This window comes from Xiphias gladius, chromosome 8, assembly GCF_016859285.1.
Source record: "Xiphias gladius isolate SHS-SW01 ecotype Sanya breed wild chromosome 8, ASM1685928v1, whole genome shotgun sequence".
Taxonomy (NCBI): Eukaryota; Metazoa; Chordata; class Actinopteri; order Istiophoriformes; family Xiphiidae; genus Xiphias; species Xiphias gladius.
The window spans coordinates 19,170,050-19,190,667 of NC_053407.1; the positions used below are offsets into that span (position 1 = coordinate 19,170,050).

A 20,618-nucleotide genomic window follows, 5' to 3' on the forward strand; every position below is an offset into this window, starting at 1 on the left:
GCAAATAAGAATATAGTATACCAGCACATGAATACCGGTTGGTTTCTAGGGCTCTGGAATAAGTGGGTTGTGGTTGTATGTATGTTGGGGGCCTTCGATACGGACCCTGTAGCAGGTTAAGCCACTCCTCCCTTTAGGCTGGGTACTGGACCCACTCTCGCTCCCTTAAAAGGCCCCGGTTTTTATACCATTCCTGAAAAAAAGTATTTCTCCGACATTTTGGAAATTTTACACCTTTAGTGGATGGCAACTGTAGAGAAACTACGGTAAATGTCCAGGAATGCAAACTTTTTAGTAGAGTTCAGTATAAATTTAAAATGTTGATTGTGGTCATAGGGCTGCATTTTTAACTTCCACCCATGGCCTCCATAAGGACATGGGGAGCCCTGCCTGCAACCCCATTTATTGAACTAATAATAGACAGTATTTATTTCTAGAGCACTTTTCAAAAAACAAGAAACCAACAGTAATAAAAGCAAATAGAAAATGTATGGGAGCTGTAAATAAAAAACAGATTTTGGTGAAATAACATGGAAAAAAAGAAAAAAATCTGCCATAAAATAAGTTTTAAGAAGAGATTTAAAAGAGAACACTGATGTTGTCAGCCCTGTTTGGTCCGTTTCAGAGCCTCTGGCCCCTGATGGCGAAGGCCTTGTCTCAAATTATCGGGTAGATTTGTTTTGTAAGGAGTAGACTAAGACCTAATATGAAAAAAGGTAAGAGGGAATTACAGGGCGACTGGCGAGCAGATGAGACATGACATGATTTAGTTTGTAGAGAGTGACGTGGCACTTCTTGGAAAAGATAGGAGGAAAATGTAAACACTCTTGCTGTGACCTGGAGAGTGTTTTTACTGTCTAAGCCAAGCTGTCCTGGTGTTTTAATTGTTAATATGTAAGCATAAGGTGGCAGCCATTTCAGCCTGTAACAATGACTGTTTAAACCAAAGAACAACTGTATATTAATAATGTTAAGAACTTTTTCTTAAAGCTGGGGGTGACACCACACATAATGTCACTGACACTTGAATAAAATCTAATGAGCATGTTCAACATGTTGTGGTGTCCTACCTATTGATGCGGTGCACAGCTGGGTTTATACAGACTCTGCCTTCTCCTTTACATTACATCCATGCCACGTTTTCCAGCAGACCAAGAATCAAGTCCAGGTTTTCTGTGCAGCACAGAGCTGTAAGGCCTCCTCCTACACTTGAAGTACTGGACCAACTTGGACCCACTTTTTCAACAACTTTTGAGTCCTTTGCTTTGACTAGATTACAACTCTCAAAGGAATTAGAGAACATTAGCTGTTTTTCATGGGCTAAACTGTAAAGAGCAAGCGGTTTGGGAAACGTCCGCAGATTTTTCTTTCACTTTGGTTTTTCCAGCATTCCTCTTTGTTGCAGAAACAGATGCTTCTTCCTGTTAATGTGAGAGTGAAACATTCCCACTGTAGTTATGTGTTTAAGTGAATTATGCTGGATGTTTTTGCAGGCCTGCAACAGTTCAGGCTGCCTTTTATGAGTGGCTTAGCTTGATCACTGAGACTGTGTATTTATTTATTTTGCCACTGAATGCCTTCAATGTAATTAATAATTCTAGACATGATTAGTAAGGAAAAAGTAATGGTCCAATAATTGTCTTTTGCTGTTTTGTTTTTCTCAGTGAGTGGCTTTTTTTTTTTCTTTTCAGTTCCGCTATCTGCACAAAGTCTTAGAAATGACATTTGGACGTGTATTGTGACACAAAAGTGTCAAAGTACACAAGCTACAAATTGCCTTTACCTGCAGGAGCCTGTGAAAAGTGTGTGTGCGTGTGTGTCGTTCAACTGTAAAAATTTTTAAGCAATGATCTAATATCTCTTACCAGTGCGTGTTGCATAATGTATATAACGGTTAACGGTTCCTATTCTCAGTAGAGGAGTATTGTAGTGCAAATAGAAAACTCTTGTAAAAATCTAAATGTTTTCACACCCTAGCTGAGTAAAATAATTGTTCATTCGGCTGAAGACCTCCTGGGACCCTCTGACCGACCCCTGACTGCACTGGAAAAGACTTCTTGGTTTGGTTGACGTTTTCCGAGGAGAAATCACCTCCTCGCAATGTCCTGTAACTCAGACCCTTACGTCTTCTCCACCGACACCCTACCCAGTGACCTCCGCTTCCTCCCTCCACTGGCCAACGGGCTTCTGGGCTGGAGGGTGTACAACAATGTCATGCACATAGGCGGTGTGTATAACGGGGAGGGTGGACGTTGTCACCGAGCAGATGTTCCCTGTCCCCTAGCTGCTAAAGTTGAGATCGAGGAACCTGCCCAACATTCCTACAGTCTGGACACACACACAGGTAAATCTCTGCAGTGCACTTGACCTTTTGTGTTGTTGCTGGTCTCATTTCGAGCTGTGGAGAGTTGTCACCGCTACCTGTCTCATCTTCTCATCCAGGCGTTTTTACACACACGCTGAGCTCACCCAGAGCAACTGCCTCACAGTCGTTGTATTCACATCGCTACAACTCCAACCTGATGGTGATGGAGATTTTGCTGGTGCGGCAGTTGACGTCTGAGGAGCCAATAACTGTCAAGCTGGTCAGTTCGTTCACACCTCAGAGCAAAGACATTGTTTTTGAGTCTGGTCCTGATTACAAAGGAGGGAGGTACGATTAACAAAAACGCATGTAAAATCCTTTTTTTTTGCTATGTAGTACAAGTGTGATCTTATACGTGGTCTGCTTCCCCCTCTCCCTCAGGCACATCCAGGGACAAACTACCACTGCTGAGTTCCCTGGCAGCTCCTGCCCCTCAGTTCACCTTATCTGGACCCCCATACCTCTGACTCTGACGCTGCTCCCTGAACAGAGCCAGGTTCGCTGGGGCTTCATCCTGGTTGTGGCCAACAGTTTAGCCTCTGCTCAGGCCAGTTTCGATGAGGGCCTGAATCTGATGGCGAGCGGTAACCTGCGTCCGTCTCACGAGAAGGCCTGGAAAGAGCTGTGGCTTCAGAGCAGGGTGGAGGTGACCGGGTCAGAGAGCCTGGGCAAGGCTCTGATCGGCTGCATGTTCTACCTCCTCAGCGCCTTCCCCTCCATCCATGACACCTCCAGCTCGTTTGGTGGAGTCAGTCCAGGCGGGCTATCTAATGGTGGGGATGGTCAGGACTACTGGGGCCACGTTTTCTGGGACCAGGTAAGGCTGACGGCAGTTAATGCCTACACATGTTTTTTGTCTTTGTTGCTTGTATGATTAATGTAACACACAATGACTGTACCTTCCTGTGACAGGACATCTGGATGTATCCTGGGATAGCCCTTTTCTACCCCAAGTTAGCCCGCGCTGTGCTGGAGTACAGGGTGGGGACTATAGATGGCGCAAAAGACAACGCCCAAAAGCAGGGCTACAAGGTAAGGCGATCAGCGGGATACTCAGGTGTCCCCACCACAGCTCTTCTGCCTTCACTGACGCGCACTATGCGCTCACTAGGTGCACAGCTAGTCAGTGAGCTAAACACGCTTTCAATGAAGGTTGAAAAACAGAGTTGGCCTTTGTAGCTTTTTACTGGACCAAACGGTGAAAGTGTGAAGAACGTGTTGAACAAACCCCCGCACACTCTAATGAAAGTGGTGACAAATCAGAATAAGATATGATACAGTACAAAGGGTTTTAGACCAAAGGTGTTGTAGCAATGAATTAGTAGAGAAACAGGAGAAAGTGTATTCACAAGAGTTAGGTAGTACAACTGTCAGATGGACTTTATAGATCTTCTCATCTACATCTTGGCAAGAAAGCAAATTAAGCATATTTCCCAAAAGCATTAGTATATTTTTTTGTGTCCCCCATTGCAGGTGCAGCACAATTATGCTATAAACATAGAGTCCACACAATAAGTAAAATACATAATATCACCAGTTAGAACAAAAGTCATTTACATTTACTCATCTGGGGGTCGCTTTTATCCGAAGCAACTTACAAGTGAGGCAACTTAGGGTTCAGTGTCTTGCCCCAGGACACTTCAGTACACAGCCAGGAGGAACCGGGGATCAAACCACTAACCCTGCGGTTGTCCCAGTGGACAACAACTCTACCACCTGAGCCACAGCTGCCCCAATTTAACAGTTACCCAGACTGTTGTATCAACACCTTAGTCTCAATCATTCAGTGTAAAGGCCAGCTTGGTTAGCACTGAACTGATCACAGAACGAATAATTTAACATCTCAAATTAGAAATAAGTCACCAATAGCAACAGATAATAGTCCAACAAAATCATTATTTGATATTGAATGATATTTGACTTGACAAAATGGAAGACGTAACATTGTCAGTTAAAATTAAACTGCTGTGCCAGTAGTTGGTACAGTAGCAGAATAACAGCTAGAAGGAGTGTTTGAGGGCTGATACTGTTATTGTGTGTGTGTGTGTGTGTGTGTGTGTTGTTCTACATTTTACCAGTAAACAATGAAACTGTGTCTGAGTCTTCTGAAGAAAAGATGCTATCTTGACAGGGACTAAAGTTCCCGTGGGAAAGTGCCGTTTCAGGGAGGGAGGTGTGTCCAGAGGACATCTATGGACAACAAGAGATTCACATCAATGGAGACGTCACCCTGGCCTTCCAACACTATCTCTACCTCAGTGAGGTATACTCCTTCATATCCGCACTCACCATCACATTGTCTCACCCTGTGTGGTGGTGTCAACTGAGCTCTTTGTTGCAGGATCTGTCCATGTTCAGAGAGGGACAGGGCAGCGAGGTGATTTATGGTGTGGCTGATTACTGGGTTTCCAGAGTAACATGGAACCCCGAGGACCAGAGGTATCACCTCCTAGGTAAAGGCCATTATTAGAAAGAGTGTATTTACACTGAATTTATTTAGCTTGACATGGTTATCAGGCTACTTCTTTAATAAAGCAAAAATGAAAGACATCTGATGTATCGATCATTGGAAAAACTCACTATCTCTCCAAAAGTGAAGTAGAACCTGGCTCTGTGTTATTTTTTTAATGTTGACACCTTTTCTCATTTAATTCACTTTATTTTATATTTTGCTCATGTAATGTCCACTATTTTTTCATTTGTTTCTATTTGTATTTTTGTTGATTAACTTTACTTTTTTTTTCTATATTTATAGATTTTAGATACCTAAAAAGATTAAATAACTTGTGGCTAACTTGGAAGCACACCTTTTCCATATGCATGTAATCGTTATTATATAGTAGCATGAATTTTCTTATTAAAATATAATAATAAACTATATTATAAAATAAAATATATAATAAATATAAAATAAAATATAACATAATTATAATTTGCTTTTTTTGTGCCGTGTAGGTGTCATGCCACCTGATGAGTATTATTACAACGTCAACAACTCTGTGTATACAAACACAGTGGCCCAATTCAGGTACCAGTATTTGAATATTTCCCTGCAGTGCATATTACCTTGTGAATACCAGTAATACAAAAAGTTTCTCATTTGTCAGTCTCCAGTTCGCTGTAGAGTTGGCTGATCTCCTCCAACATCCTGCACCAAAGGAATGGAAACAAGTGGCCGAACACATCAAGATACCTTTCGACAAACAATCCCAGTACCATCCCGAGTATGATGGCTATATTAAAGGTACATTTTTGCACCTTTTTGGCACTGACCCACATAAGAAAACCAAAGTGCACATGACATGACGTCAGACTGTCTTTTGGACCTCTCACAGGTCATCCAGTGAAGCAGGCAGACACGGTGATGCTGGGCTATCCTCTTGGACTGCCAATGTCTTCGGAGGTGAGAAGAAATGATCTAGAAGCGTATGAGCCCGTGACAGACCCTCATGGTCCAGCGATGACATGGGTAAGACACAGTATGTAGCGGGGTGAGCACAAAACTCATGTTGTAGTTGTAGTTAACACTGGTTGACTGTATGAAAGATTTAGTTTATGTATTAACAAGAAAATGTGCTTAAAGGGAGACTATATAACTTTTGAAAGAAGGAATGACACGTTTTCCTCTTTCAAATTCAAAGTTTAATTAATAAGCAATTAATTAGCATTAAACATTATAACCATTATACCATAGCATAGTTACATACAGCAGTCTTGCTTTAAAGTATATATATATATAATATCTGATTATTATTACTGATTTTAGTGATGTAGCTGTTGGAGGGGAACCTTATTTCATCTGCATAAGACTGTTGGGTGTTTAATCCATAACAATGCATTTTATTTTGTAAGTTCGTCAGCAATTGTGTGTGTCAAATCTTTATTTGTAGTTGTAATTTTGCATTGAATGTACAAGCCCTCTGTTGCTGTTACTTTTTTCATGAATAAGTGTATGTTTGCACCACCGCTTTTACATCTTTCCTCTGTAAGGGTATGTTTGCAATCGGCTGGCTGGAGTTGGGGGAGGCTGAGAGAGCTCAGCATTTACTTGAGAAGTGCTTCAGCAACATCCAGGGCCCGTTCCAGGTATGCCTCTGACTCTCAGTCCCACATTATTCTAATACATGCCTCTTTCCTGAATATTCAGCGGATGTGGGATTACCTCTCCTCACAGGTATGGAGTGAATCATCGGATGGCTCTGGTGCAGTCAATTTTCTCACGGGTATGGGAGGATTCCTGCAAGCTGTGCTGTTTGGTTATACTGGCTTCAGGTCAGTCATCAATCCTCCCACCATGCACAGCAACAAAACACCTTGGTATGTACACAGAAAGTACACAGTGAAACAAAGTTTGACATTCTGTTTTTTTTTTTTTTTTTTTGTAGAGTTCAGAAGGAATGCCTGGCCTTTTCCCCGCTTCTTCCCAAAGACATTTCTGAGCTCTGCATTCGTGGCGTGAACTACCTGGGTAGTCAGATGGACTGGCTGCTGAGGAAAGAGGAAGTTTGTATCATACTGAGGGAACACTCAAGAAGTGAATGCAACGCTAAGCCCTACGATCTACAGGTTGTCCTGAAGGCATCAGGAACTAAAATCCCTCTCACACCAGGTAACACACAAGCTAAGATAAGCAATCACAGCAGCCCATTTCTGTTTCTTAGAACAACGTTTATTCTCGTAAATATGAAAGTTTGTACATTTGTAATATGGAACAACACACTTCACCTACTGAACCATAGCCCAAGAAAAGAACAGTGAGACATTCATACAATACGCTCAGGGAAAAATAATTTGATACATAATTAGGCTGCAAAGTTAGTTTCTTTAATAAATCGATTAATTGCTCAGTGTATAAAATGTCAGTGAAATAGTGAAATATACCCATCAATATTAAACAATATAACAGTTAATCAATTATTAAAATCGTTGCCCTGTCAGCTGCAGAGTACTGACTGATTTCTAGGGGCCTTAGGGATTGATAAAACTGCCATGTGCTGTGTAACAGGGGTCAATAGGGACCCAACGACAAATTTTTGCCTCGGGCCCCCTCAGGAGTTTAATGATGGGATGATGAGAAAGACGTCATAAACTGTGTCTTAAACTGCATGTGTGTAATCTCTTCCAAATCCGGAAATGTATATGTATTTTCCTGTAAATGATGATGTTGCACCAAGTGTCGATGGCACTTTGTTCTTTGTAAAGAAGACATAAGAATGATGCAGTAACAGATTGTTATGAATTTACTCGTATACATCTATATTTTCAGGGCAGCCAGTAACTTTTCCTCGAGAGCCTGGGTGTGTTTGTAAACTGGTTTCGACGTCCTCCTGCTGGCCTTTCTGAAACAGGAGCCCCGGCCCTCCAAATCATTTCAATTACGCATAATTAAAAATATGTTGAGCAAGTTATTTTATATCTACGCTGCTATTTTGTATGTTGTTCACTTTACCAACCATGGACAAAAGGGCAACATGAATTCCATGTTTTTTTTTTTTACTCCAGCTACGTCACAGAGCCGGATCACAAATAAGCTTTAAAGGATTTACACAATGTAATTGGACTGTTTTTATCTTCTCTTTTTTTTGGATTTAATAAAAAGAAAAATGCAAAAAGAGAATTTGATGTGAACTCAGTGGATGTTGCCTCTGGCTGGTAGGGATGTAGAACCTGCTCCTTTCTTCATTTTACAGAATATTGCGAAAAAGGAAAAGGTTTGATACATGACAATTTGCCAGTTTTAAAATTCACGACACAGTGGCTTACAAACATTTCTCTTAATTTATTTACATTACTTAGAATACTCTCTGAATAAGCTCATGGTTCTATAATAGGCCATGCTACCAATCTATAAACCAGTTATATATTATTGTAAATTAAATATATTCAAATAAATCTCCTAACACTGTGCGAAGCTTAATTTCTTCCCCTTTGTTTCCATCTTTTGTGGCTTTGTTACAAGTATGTAAATAATACTATGGCGGCCCTGAGAGTTCAAAACACCTTAGAAACACAAGCAAACTAAGAAAACCTCTTCATCAATTTGATAATGCTTGCAGCATTTAGAACAAACACTGCAAAATGAACAAACACAACCAAATACTGAAAAAAAAACCCCTGTTTTTGCAGCTCATTTCTATATTTGGTTGTGTTTTCTGTCTTTGGTTGTTCTTTCAGTATCTGGTTTTGTTTTCTGTCTTTGGTTGTGTTTTCTGTCTTTGGTTGTACTGTGTTTCCTCGCTTTGCAGCATTTTCTTTCTAAAAGCTGTGCATGTGTTGTCAAATTGGTGGAGATGTTATCGTAATTTGCTTGTGTTTTGTCTATTTACATGCATTTTTCATAAATTTCAGTGCGTTGAGCTCTCAGGGCCACAGTACAATACAGTTGAAAAGTGTTCAGCTTACCTTGATGAGCTGGGCCCCCACAGCCTTAGTTGTGTTATTGATGTCTACAAACATCCTGTAGATTTGTTTTTCTGCAGAAAGACTGCTTAAAGCCTACAGTGTGTTTGAGTGGCGTGGGCGGGGCGAATAACTCTTGCCAAACATCGATTGGTTGATTTAAATCTGGGAAGCGCTGTGATACGCCCAGAACTTCTGTTTGGTTTGCACGATTTGCACTCACATGTCGACCGTTTCCTCACTCCGCACCACTCCTCGCTATTCTTGCAAACGGGGTGCTCCGCCTTCCGGATAATCACTATCAACAAATCCAACGACTCCTCTGGTCACGGAGCCTCGGGATTGGCCGGTGAGGTTTTGAACCAGTTAAACGGTTTCAGCGGGTGACTGGGAGTACTGCTGTTACCGTCCGGGACGTTCATGTTGTAAAGAATTTACACATGAGCTTTAAAGCAAAGTGGACGCTCCTTCATTTTAGCACATTTATTTTCACGTCAGTATGCGATAGATTTAGTTTTTAAAATTAGCGGCACAGCGAGCATCGGATTTCTTTTCCAGAAACTTGGATATCAAAGGTAAGTTTGATGACATTAGCTTGAAGGTAGCTAACATCGTAGCGGGAGCCTTTTAATTGCAGGGCAATCAAAAACTTTATATCCAACTCAGTTAAATTTACTTACTGTGTCTCCCAGTAGCTGTCACAGCATTGGGATAACCCTTTAAACATTATTTGAGGTGTCGGTGTTTCATGCTCACTGATCTCATTTGAGTGTTTAATGTTAGCTAGCTAACTTAAGGTGTTGCCTGGGCAACGCTAAGTTATTTAATTCAGTTTGCATTATGAAACGCTCCGGTTCATGTTGGGCTACTGTTAATGTGCTCGGTTTTAATGTAACACGATGTGTCAGCGCTGAAGACAGCTATGTTATCGTCGACCACATTGTTTTCCAATAGCTGCCGCACCAATCCGTCCGCGGAAACACCAGACATTACGCATGCACCGATCACACATACAAAGACAAGAAACAGCGCAAGACTGAAAAACAACCAGAAGTACCTAGACCGATGCAAGTGATTTGCAGAAATGACTCCATCAAATGTGCAGTTTCTCATTACTTGTCTCATTACTAGTGAAGTGTATTAGTTTGTTTATTGAGAATATGAGCGGAGTATTACTTAATCAAATCGTTAAGTTCCACACAAATGTCCATTTATGAAAAAACAAAATATTATAAAAAGTTTTTAGGCATCATTTCCCCCAGAACTGGCTGTGAGTTGCGATGATATTTTGACTGTTTAGTAAGGTTGCTTGTCTGTGTTAGTGATGTTCACCTAGATAGTTGACCTTGTACCACAGTTAACCTTTGAATGAGCTGTAGGTGTGTGCCTTATACTTAAGGACCCCTTTTCGTACATGAGCACAATTGACAAAATAGACAATGTGATCCTACATTAGTTATTGACAGTGTAGCATTTCTGGTAGGTAGAATTTTCATTCGTTTTAAAGTGTTGATGGTTGCTGTTTAGTGGCTTTAATACTGGTGGGTTCACATAGTCATACTGAAAGGGGGGAAAAAACTGTTAAAACATAAACAAAATGGAAAAACAACCAGTGCCGTCTAGATGTTCTCTAGGTGATGCTTCAAATAATTTTGCTTGTACTTGCCATCTCCGGTCTGTCCCAGCTTGTCCTGATTTTAATTGCTCAATCTTTACTCCAGGCCATCACCATGAACTCCGTACTATCATCTGTTCGTTCCCTCATGCAAATGTTTGATGGCAAAGCACAAGAATTTATCACTGACATTGATAATGTCCACGTGGTTTGGCTTGAGGAGATCCAACAAGAAGCCAACCGCATGTTCTCAAGGTAGGCTTGAAGTAATGTCCTAAAAATCGATTGAATATGATGTTAGGTCACTTGCTCTTTTCACAGGTGTCCATCTTCAGAAATCTGTTGCTCTGTGTAGTTCCTTGCTAGAATTGTTTTTAAGGTTTTACTTATGAAGCCATTTCTTTTTATTTCAGGGATTTTAATGCTGAACCAGAATTAATGCCAAAAACACCATCACAGAAAAAGAATAGTCGCAGGAAGCGTGTATCTTTGGGACGTCAGGAAGAAAATCAAGCAAAGCGAAGGTGTGTTGCTTTCATCAAGGTTTTAGTAAGGGCAGAATTTACCCATTTCTTCAATCATGTTTTAAACATATTTTGCCTTTGTGTAAACAAATGTTCCTTTCCTGTCCAGGTTTTCAAAGGGAAAGCGCAGTAACCTCCGAGGCTCCTCTGTCAAATCACTGAACTTCATTGCTGAAGAAGGATCCATTCCTGAGCCCTCCTCTTCTGAAGCCAGCACCTCCACACAGCCTAAACGCACCACCCGCAAAAACAAACAGACAAAGCCAGAGGTGGCAGAGGATGTGAGCCATTCATCTCATGGCAGCTGTAAAACTGAAGAGGTGCAGAACAAGAAGCCCGAGCTGGCAGAGGAAGAAGAGGTGGACAATAATAAGGAGATGAACAATGCAGAAGTCCAGCCCAATGACGCATGTAGCACTGCCCAGTCTCCAGCTAAGATACCCTCACCTGAGGTTGTTGTCAACATCTCACCAGCAGACCGCTTGTCCGCTGAGCTCGCTAAAAAGCCAGAACCCTCTCCTGGCCGTACAGCTGCTAAGATTGCAATAGCCGGAGCTCAAAGCTCACGGCGGAGCTCGATGCGATGCTCCCTCAAACTACGTCACTCACTGGCTGGTCTGCGGCACAGTATGACGCAGGAGTCTGTTCGCCGTGCCTCTCGCCGTTCCATGCTTAAGAGGAAGGCAGCTCGCGTGGGAAACTCCACATGTAGCAGCAACATTAGTGGTGAGAAATGAGCCGTATTCTTCAGCACTTTGATTTTTCTTAAGCTATGTGTTATATCTAGCTGTTTTTTTTTTGTCTGATTGTAGAGGACTCTTGCCTGGACTCTGCAGAGGAAGAGGATAAGGAGGCGTGAGTAATGAATCAAATTTTCTTTGGCAGGGATGAGTACATTGTCGTCTTTGTGGTAAAGAAAAATCATGTGTTTCGATCTAGAATATAAGCTATTTGTAACAGGAACTGGTAAATTAGTGTATGTAACTTTACACTTAGCTACATATGACTGGTCGTGAATTCTTTGTTGTTTTATTTTAAAGTGTTTCCTGACCATATTAATGTATTCTCTCCTATAGCATGTTAGAAGCTGGAACTGCAGACACAGAGGGTAATGCTGCAGCAGAGGAATCTAAAGGAACTCCAGAGGTATGAATATATGTATTTGTCTGTTAAAAGTCTCAATCTGAAACTAAACTTATCCCACATTTATTGATCAGCTGATGTTTTTATTTTACATCATTTCTATCAAACAAATGCATACCCAGATTAAGCGGAGTATACATCCATCTGTTGGGCGCATTACTCGTTCTGTGGTTGCAAACTCTCCCACACTGGCACCCCCATCGTTGTTTGCCAGTGACCAGAAAGTGAGCACTCCCAACAAGAGAACAGGTATGGGAGCTCTCCATTTTGTTAATTGTTTAATTAGATTTTAGTCAATATTTCTCGTTGAATTCAAATAGGTATTAGTATCGGACAGTTTTGTACCAAAATGGAATTTGTGGATGCTAAATACATATTTGCATTTGTTTTTCAGTCGTCACTGAGAAGCCACAGACATCCCAGTCAGTCCGGAGGTGAGTGTGAGAGTGTTAGATATCGTATGATGGGTTGTTGTCCTGTCCCATTATACTCTCAGGATTTATCTGTGGTCCTAAATGACAGAGGGGAGATTACTGTACTTTTTTATGTCTGCAGTGACATTAAAGGACAAATCAGCGTGTTGTGACTTTTTAAAAAAATGTTTTTTTCTGTGTCTCCAGGTCACGTCGCAGTACTAAACGTAAAGCACCAGACACTGTAGAGGAAAGTCCCACAAAGAGGTTCTCGCCTCCCAAGAAAAGTCAGAGTGTAAGATGCAAATATCTTGCTGAGTGTTAATGTTACAAAATGGAAAATGTGGGGACAGGTGTATAAAAAATAATGAGTGGATGTCTTAATCAAATAGTAATGTTTTGGGACTTTTTCTCCTCTATTTTTAATACACAGACAATGAGGCCCAACATGAGATCATTCCTCCACACTGTGCAGAAGAATCAGCTGCTGATGATGACTCCAAATTCCCTCGGCCGCACAGCTGTTATCAAGTCCTTTATTAAACACACCACTCCAATTAGGGCTGATCCTAAGGTAAGTTAAACTTTTAAGTCGTAGCAAAGCAACAACATTGTTGTAATTTTCCAAAGCTCGTTTTAGGTAAAACTGTAATTCATCTCCATATGTATTGTTGTAGGTTTTCGAATTTGAGCTCTCATAATTAGTGTTGATTACACAGGAGAAAATACTTAATAGCTAAACTCCACTGGCCAAAAACAGATGTGGCATTGCAGTGAATGTATAGTAAATGGTATTGTATCTGCATAGCCATGGAAATTACTGCTTGTCAGCTTTGTGCATCCCTAAAACCATAATCTTTTGTATCTTTTTTTTTAAAATATATATATTTTGTAGCTTGCACAAATAAACAAGGAGAAATGCCAAAAATTAAATTTGAAATTGTTGCATTTGATAAAGTGCGTGTTCTTAAATTTTAAAATATATTATGGTTCCCTCTCTTTGAGCTGTCAAACTATGCGATCCTCTTATTTGGATGTTTTTGTTTTGTTTTTGTTTGTTTGTTTTTTCTCCCCTCCTCAGTTGAGTGGTGGTATAGTGGTAAGTGTAATGTTGAAGCACTGTATGTTGTTCATGGGCATCTGATGGTGTCTAATATCCCATTGTGCAACTTTATTAAATGTCTCCTCATATAGCACGTGCCTTTTTAGATAAGCCCCTTTCCCACATACACATTTAAACATAAATGTTTGGGCATTTCCTCTACATCAGAGCGGAAGTTAAGGCTCTGGCAGTTTGATGACTCAAGATTTAGAAAGATTTCTTCTAAATTTTGGCTCTACTGAGAATGGAAGCAGCAACTTTCCTGGATAAATCACTTAAGAAGTGAAATTTTGTGTAGAATTAAACTGCTACAGTTTATGTACAGGAGACAGACCTACATGTAAACAACCGAAACTTGTCACAGTAATTGAACCCTGCAATTTTGCAGGGTTCATGTGTGAAAGGGGCCACTGGATAAACATTTTAACAACACCCCAAACTGCACTCATTAGTCGATGGTGTGTCTGATCCCACGGGTCACTAATGCTTATGCTTAGCAATCTCTTGTAACCTAACAACCCTTCAAACCACCTAAAATAGCTTTGGTAACCTCACTGTTTGTTGATGCTGAAACATGATTTGATCAGAAGTAGAAATTAAAGTAAAAATCCATCTTAACCAGAAGCCATTTTACTATGATCTTGGAGAGTTTAATTTGAGCTCACAGAGCTTCAAGGAATACCGTGGGTCATTGTAAAACGGCTGTGTGTGTGTGTCAGTGGATTAAGGTGCACTGGGTGAGGAGATCACACTGAGGGTTATGTAATTTTTCCTTTGGGGGGGGTCGTGTTTAAGAATAACTTGTTCAAGAATAACTTGTTCTTGTAATCATGTTCTGCTACCCCTGTTGGTGTTTGGACACTGTTGTGGGGGTGCACTGGGTGATTCTCTCTGTTGGTTTCTCTTTTTTTAGTGTTTGTGTTAGATGAACAATTGTTAAAGAAGATTTCTTACTGAAGGTACAACAGTAGCTGACCTTTTCTGGGCAACAAAGCTTGTTTAAAGTGACACAAGATCTATCTTTAGAGTTTCACTCACCATTGAAAGCTGTAGGCTGTTAACCGAAGAGGTTTCTAGGTTTCCAGCAACACCTTTATTTGTACTTCAGAGTATCTCCAGATCTTAAAGCATTCAATTCAGTTCCCTCAACAAAAAAGGTATTAGAAGGTTGTAAATCCTAACTTTTATTTACAAAGGTCTTGAATATTTTTTTTTTTGCTTGCTTGCTGTAACTTTTGGCCATCAGGAGACAAAAACTTTGATTAACTAATGAATGATTTATTCTCAGTTGATTAATCCATCCATCGATTTTCTGTTGCTTATCTGGATCCAGGCATGGATGCATTATGAGGCAATAGGCTCCTGGGCATGGACAAGTATAAAGCCACCGCTGCTTTATAGGACTCCCAGACTGAAAGAGACACAAAACGACTACAGTAATCTTTTTGTGTCTCTTTGTGGTCGTTTTGTATCTCTAGTTTTGCCTGTCTTTGACGTCTTTTACCTGAGCTTTGACTTTCAAACAAGAAATGTTACGTCACTTCATACAGAGGCTCTAGCCCAGCAGCCGCCTGTGCCCCCAGGCCTTTTCATTAATCTATACATTAATTATGTTAGTAGGGATTATTGTTACATACAGCTGGGAGATACTGACAGGAATGTAATACAAATGTCAATAAATTAATCTACTTAATAAATAATTGCACTGGATTGTATTCTATATGTATGACAAAGGTCTTAAATTTAATTGGATGAAATTGCAGGAACTCCGCATTTGCTCGGTTGAAACTGTTTAGAGACCAGTAATCACTGGTCAGGAAATCTCCCTGATATCATGTATCCCTACTGTTCAATAATATGAACATGAACATAAACTTGCCCAAACTCTTTTAGACCATGGAAATAGCCCAAAGTCTGTTAGGATGGATTTTTTTTCTCTGGTGTTTATTCTGGGAGTCGATCTTTGATGTTTGCCGCTTATTACAGTGTGTTTTTAATTAAGCGTTTTCTGACAGCATACACTTCCTAAATTCTATTTATGGTATTCTCTCCTTGATTTCTTTTTCCAGACAAAAGAGCGTCACAAACTGGAAGCACTTAAAAAGAAGCAGGAGCAAGAGGAGGAAAGGATGAAGAAAATGGAGGAGGAGAAGAAAAAGAAACAGGAGGAACTTAAAAGGTTAACACTCAGTGTCTTACAGATGTATAACACTCTGACTGGACAGTTTAGTAATATATTCATCTTTTTTCATTTTTCCTACCAATTGCTACTTTTTATATTATAACATATTATAATTTTTAAAATTTGTGTTCTAGGAAGAGGGATGAGAGGCTAAGGAGGGTTTTTGAGGCCAAAGTAAAAGAAGAGCAGAGGGAGGAAGAAAAGAAAAAGAAGATTGAGCAAAAAATGGCTCAGATTGATGAGAAAAATGATAAGGTATGCCACGTGGATTCTGCCTCAAAACAGATTGGTCTCCTCAAAATGGATTGAAGCCTGTTGTCTCATCTTTGCTGTTGTGCCTCTTCACGTAGCGTATGGCAGAGGAGAAGGCCAAGAAGAAGGGGGCCATTAAACGCCAAGAAGAGCTGGAGCAGAAGAAAAAGTTGGATGAGGAGGCTCGGCGGAGGAAGATTCAGCAAGCAGTGAGATTACGCTTTTTTATTATTTTATTCCTTTGTTCAATGTAACCATACCAACTGATGAGTAATTTGTACACACTTTATTACTGCACCTAAGTAACTTAAATTATTTTTGCCTTTACACATTGCAATCAGACATTTTCTTATGTTGTATGTGTTTCTTAAAACTTAAGGAGGAGGAGAAGCGGCAGCAGGAGTCACTGGCCAAAAAGAAGGCCGAGGAGGAGGAACAGCGAGCTCGTAAGGTGGCTGAAGCTCGCAGAGCACTTGAACTGAAGAGGGAGCAGGAGCGGGAGAGGGAGAGGGAGCTGGAGAGAGAACGACAAGCTGCTGCTGAAAGGTCTTCTGTTGTCCTAAAAAATAGTGCCATAAGAGCTCGTTTACAAACTGAGTAGCCTAATTATCTTTTGAACGTGGTAAAGGAGTATTGAACTGATGCTTGCACTGGTGAAGGCAGTAAGAAAAATTTGTATTTACTTTTTTTTTTTTTCCCCAGGGAGCGAGTGGAAAAAGAAAAAGCTCTCGCTCTGCAGCGTGAACTTGAAAGAGCAGCGAGAGAGAAAGAGAGGAGAGAACTGGAGGAGAAAAGAAAACTGGTAAGAAACATGTGTCTGAAAGGTGATGTTTAGCAGTCCATATTAAACTTCGTTTACAGTGCATGGACGTCAGATGATGCGTAACAAAGTTCAAGTAGTTACATGGTTAGAAGACACAGAATGTAGCATACACACATCAGGACAGATGATACCTTACCCAAAATTTATGTGGCTGTGACTGGTTACTTCTATTTGATCTCACCATTAGAATCCATTGTAACTGAAAAGGTATCAGAAGTCTGCATGATGGAAAGTGTGTATGTATGTCTGTGTGTGTGTGTGTGTGTGTGTGTTTTTTTTTTTTTTTTTTTTTTTTAAACACTCAAACTCAGATCAATCTTGCAGGATAGCCTACCTAGACTTTTCACATTGATTATATGCTTATTTGCTGTTATCATGAAGGTAACTGGTCTTTTTACGAGAAGCGATTGGTGATAGAAGATAGGTGGTAAAGAACTTAGGAAAAGCAGGTTCTATTTTAACAAAAACTTAAATGAACTGAAATGATTTTTATAATATTTATTTGGTTAAACGTTTCATCTGTTTCATGCCACTTATTGAGGTCCAGGTTGCATCAGTATAGTATTAAAAAAAAAAAAATCTTAAACTTTAACTTGAACACTGCAGAACCCGTGTTTATTGAGTTACTGCTGATTAAAGGGACACTTTTGGGAAATCAGTTTGTTGCTGACTAAATTTAAACCTCCATATAACTGTGTAGCAATGTCCATGTTTACCCTGATGAAACGACTCCGTGTACAAGTAGTTCACTCCTATTTTAAAGTTACTGTATTAAGATTTTAAGCAGCAGGGTTCCTTACTCCGGCTGCTCCCTGCCGTCTGGTGATTGATGTGCGTTTTGTTCCTGCAGGAGGAGCAGCAGAGGTTAGCTGCACAAGAGAAAGCTGCCAAAGAGAGAGAAGCTGCTAAGCAGAGAGAGGCTGCTGCTAAACAGGCTGCTAATACACAGGTAAACCAGCCACGGAAAATAATACTTAGTCATGGTAAAATAGCACAGTGAAACATTAGCAAAATTTGACATGAAGGTTAATTATTCTTGATTTTAAAGGGGCTGTTTAGCCAAATTACAGAAATATTTTCTCACTTCGTCTAGCCATGCAGATACTTATTCATTGGGCTTAATTGATGAGTTCCTTTTTAAAAATGTTTTGTGTGTGTTCTCTGGACTGTGTAGTGTTATATGGTTGAGCAAACTTTTTAAAGTCCATAATAATGCAGAAACCAAAGACACTGGAACATGTAAACTGAACTTTTTCTAATTATCTTGATTTTTATTTATTTTTTTTACAGAAGTAACAACACATTACATTTTATCGGAGATATGAAATAACCATTTAATAACTGAAGGCAATCTTATTAATGATGTAATAACTAAATGTACTTACATACACTCTCTCAATCTCTCCCACTGCCGTCTGTAATGAAGGCTGCTGCTGGTCTGAATGTGACTGTGGATATCGAGGTAAGACGGCTTTCACCTTAAGCCTTGGTTAAACACATGGACACAATGGAATTAAAGATTTAAGAAAAAATGTCATGTGGATGTCAGGCAAGAAAAAGACTGGGTTTGTGTGTAATTGGGCAGTGTCTATAACTATTTAGTGACAGTGTTAATTCACATGGATCATTTACCTGAATGTTTAAAGGTCTCTGTGAGGGCTTTGTCTCTGCTGGTTTGTTAAGCAGTGGTGAAAACACATTTACCGCTTTTCTCCTTGATCTTTTCAGCACTCTGTAATGAGAACACCAGTAGGAAAAGGTGGTGGCCTCAATGTGACCGTGGATATTGAGGTAAAATTTTAATTATGTACAGGCATCTCATCAATTTCTATCTTGAAACATGATAGAACTAATTTCTCATCAGAGTAAAGCCTCAATAATTCTTTTTATCCTCCTCCTGCAGCAATCACCACAGTCATACTCCATCACTCCAAAGGGCGGCAACAAACCTCAAATGACGTCCAAAAATCCAGATGATTATGGGATGGACCAGAACAGTGATGACTCTACTGATGATGAATCTGCCCCGAGGAAACCTATTCCATCCTGGGCAGAAGGTATGTGTGAATTAGCGTAATTGACATTTATTATGATGATGTTCAGTGTCTTCAGTCTCCCAAACTGCTACAATGTTGTTGTTTTTCATTAGTGCAGTGACAATAGACAAGGTTGAAACTAATGTTCATTAAACCCCTACCCCAAACAGCGACTGTCCAGTCACAGTTTAGCAGCCATATTTGGATTTCTCCTCATGTTGAAGCAATGTGCATGGGACTGTAGTAAGACAGAGGAGGGTGGTGTCTCTTTCAGAATTTCCAAAAACAAGAGCATAGATGTAAGGAATGGGTTAAACATTGTGTTTATCTACCCTAACGTCACCTTCAAACGTTAGCATATCCAGCTAACTAGCTGATTGCCTGCTGTAGTAACTGAGTGTTACTCCCAAGACCAAGAGACAACATAATCTTAACTAACTAGATTGGTTTGTGGCTTTACGTTAAGTCCTGATCATGACTAGCATGTCTACCGTGTAGTAGTTCCCTACTGTGTGGCAGATTGTCCTGAGTGCTGTCAGAGTTTAGGTTGATGTTAGCACCTCTGCCCGCCTTTTTTAATTTGATTTAAGGGATATTATACTCGAGCTAGTGTTAATGTTTGCCGAAAAGATCAGGTAGTCTTAATTCTGAAAAATCCTAAAAATCCTTTTTTATAATGTTGAGACTGAAAACATGTTGTTTAGCAATACAACAAATATCTAAGCCAAGAGAGTTATTGTAGAATGAATCTAGCTCTACCCCTCAGAACAAGAACGACACATCTTGTTCATCCTCTGTGTGGAACATCAACTGGTGAAATTACTGACACATTAACCGAAACATGCCACTCGAGCCCCTTTTTAGTATGATTCAGCTGGTAACAGTACAAAGACAGCCAGAGACAGCATTTTCAACAGACTCATGGAGCTAAAGTTAACTGAGTTACCCACAGCTGATAAAAGCCTGCAACAGTTGTCGTTTCAGCCGACGAAATCGATGGTCACAGGTCGCAAATGAGAAACCTGCTTTTGTCAACCTCTGAAATCAAGGACATAACTAACAAGGTCATAACTAGGGCTGGTGGGGTTTAGTGAACAGTCAGCTGTAATATTGTTGGTGAGATTGTAAATGTTAGATGCCTGTTACACTTTTTTATACAAGCCTATTTGTTGTATGTATGTGATTTCAGTCTCATGTTGTGTAGTCCTAAGTGAAAACATCGTTTTCAATTGTTTTTCCCCCTCCCAGGTCCTAACCTGCAGCAGATAATTATGAAGCAGTACTTCAATCCTCCTGATATAGACTCTTTCTTTGGAGCAATTGAACCACCAAGACTGGAAAACATCTTTTACAAGAGCAAGCCTCGCTATTTTAAACGCACTAGCTCTGCCGTGTGGCACTCGCCACCAATTGGAACCAAGTAATGTCTGTACACTGATAGGCGTACACACTACTGTATAAAGTTAAATTTTTGCTTTAAAGTCTGTTTCCAATAAAGTAACTTTTTTTTTTTCTGAATGTTTTTTCCAATGTTAATTTGTGTTTAAGGTTTTTAGGCATCAGCATTTTAGGAATATTGTTACCAGTATGAAAAATCTCATGGATTTAAGTGATACATATGTGATGAGACGGATGCTTCAAACTTGTACTTGAAAATTAGTCTGTATTATAACCCAGTAAGATCTGAACGTTTGATGATCAGTGAAAACTTTGATTTGTATGTGTACTGACTGTAAATCATAGAATTCCCATGTTTGGGATTTG

General features: G+C 40.0%; 2 protein-coding genes across 5 annotated transcripts; both read left to right on the forward strand.

Moving 5' to 3' along the window:
* The first annotated feature begins 1,190 nt into the window (after window positions 1-1,190).
* On the forward strand, window positions 1,191-8,219 carry pgghg (protein-glucosylgalactosylhydroxylysine glucosidase). Of its 3 annotated transcripts, none has more exons than XM_040133710.1 (14): window positions 1,191-1,429; window positions 1,978-2,344; window positions 2,443-2,653; window positions 2,747-3,182; window positions 3,278-3,397; window positions 4,497-4,628; window positions 4,707-4,818; window positions 5,321-5,393; window positions 5,473-5,609; window positions 5,701-5,834; window positions 6,356-6,451; window positions 6,540-6,637; window positions 6,751-6,974; window positions 7,632-8,219. In XM_040133710.1, the coding sequence occupies exons 2-14, from the start codon at window positions 2,101-2,103 to the stop codon at window positions 7,706-7,708; spliced, it is 2,094 nt and encodes a 697-aa protein (XP_039989644.1). In that variant the 5' UTR covers window positions 1,191-1,429; window positions 1,978-2,100; the 3' UTR covers window positions 7,709-8,219. The 3 variants fall into 3 exon arrangements, with proteins under 3 accessions (XP_039989644.1, XP_039989646.1, XP_039989645.1); XM_040133712.1 differs by having other exon boundaries at window positions 2,009-2,344; XM_040133711.1 differs by having other exon boundaries at window positions 1,191-2,344.
* A 905-nt stretch (window positions 8,220-9,124) lies between these two features.
* On the forward strand, window positions 9,125-20,372 carry LOC120793530 (inner centromere protein). 2 transcript variants are annotated; one of them, XM_040133694.1, is made up of 21 exons: window positions 9,125-9,339; window positions 10,486-10,634; window positions 10,793-10,903; window positions 11,013-11,629; window positions 11,716-11,758; window positions 11,980-12,049; window positions 12,169-12,295; window positions 12,441-12,480; window positions 12,667-12,754; window positions 12,893-13,033; window positions 13,541-13,558; window positions 15,631-15,740; window positions 15,878-15,998; window positions 16,094-16,204; window positions 16,375-16,541; window positions 16,698-16,797; window positions 17,666-17,767; window positions 18,245-18,280; window positions 18,547-18,609; window positions 18,722-18,875; window positions 20,103-20,372. In XM_040133694.1, the coding sequence occupies exons 2-21, from the start codon at window positions 10,495-10,497 to the stop codon at window positions 20,276-20,278; spliced, it is 2,535 nt and encodes an 844-aa protein (XP_039989628.1). In that variant the 5' UTR covers window positions 9,125-9,339; window positions 10,486-10,494; the 3' UTR covers window positions 20,279-20,372. The 2 variants fall into 2 exon arrangements, with proteins under 2 accessions (XP_039989628.1, XP_039989629.1); XM_040133695.1 differs by lacking the exon at window positions 9,125-9,339 and having other exon boundaries at window positions 10,495-10,634; window positions 17,669-17,767; window positions 20,103-20,278.
* The last annotated feature ends 246 nt before the right edge of the window (window positions 20,373-20,618 follow it).

Bases quoted from the DNA above. Each gene is read 5' to 3' on its own strand.
- pgghg (XM_040133711.1), top strand. From the start codon at position 2,101: ATGTCCTGTAACTCAGACCCTTACGTCTTCTCCACCGACACCCTACCC. The intron at 3,183-3,277 runs GTAAGGCTGACG...TTCCTGTGACAG, and splicing joins GCCACGTTTTCTGGGACCAG to GACATCTGGATGTATCCTGG. The intron at 6,452-6,539 runs GTATGCCTCTGA...CTCTCCTCACAG, and splicing joins ACATCCAGGGCCCGTTCCAG to GTATGGAGTGAATCATCGGA.
- LOC120793530 (XM_040133694.1), top strand. From the start codon at position 10,495: ATGAACTCCGTACTATCATCTGTTCGTTCCCTCATGCAAATGTTTGAT. The intron at 11,630-11,715 runs GTGAGAAATGAG...GTCTGATTGTAG, and splicing joins ATGTAGCAGCAACATTAGTG to AGGACTCTTGCCTGGACTCT. The intron at 12,481-12,666 runs GTGAGTGTGAGA...CTGTGTCTCCAG, and splicing joins ACATCCCAGTCAGTCCGGAG to GTCACGTCGCAGTACTAAAC.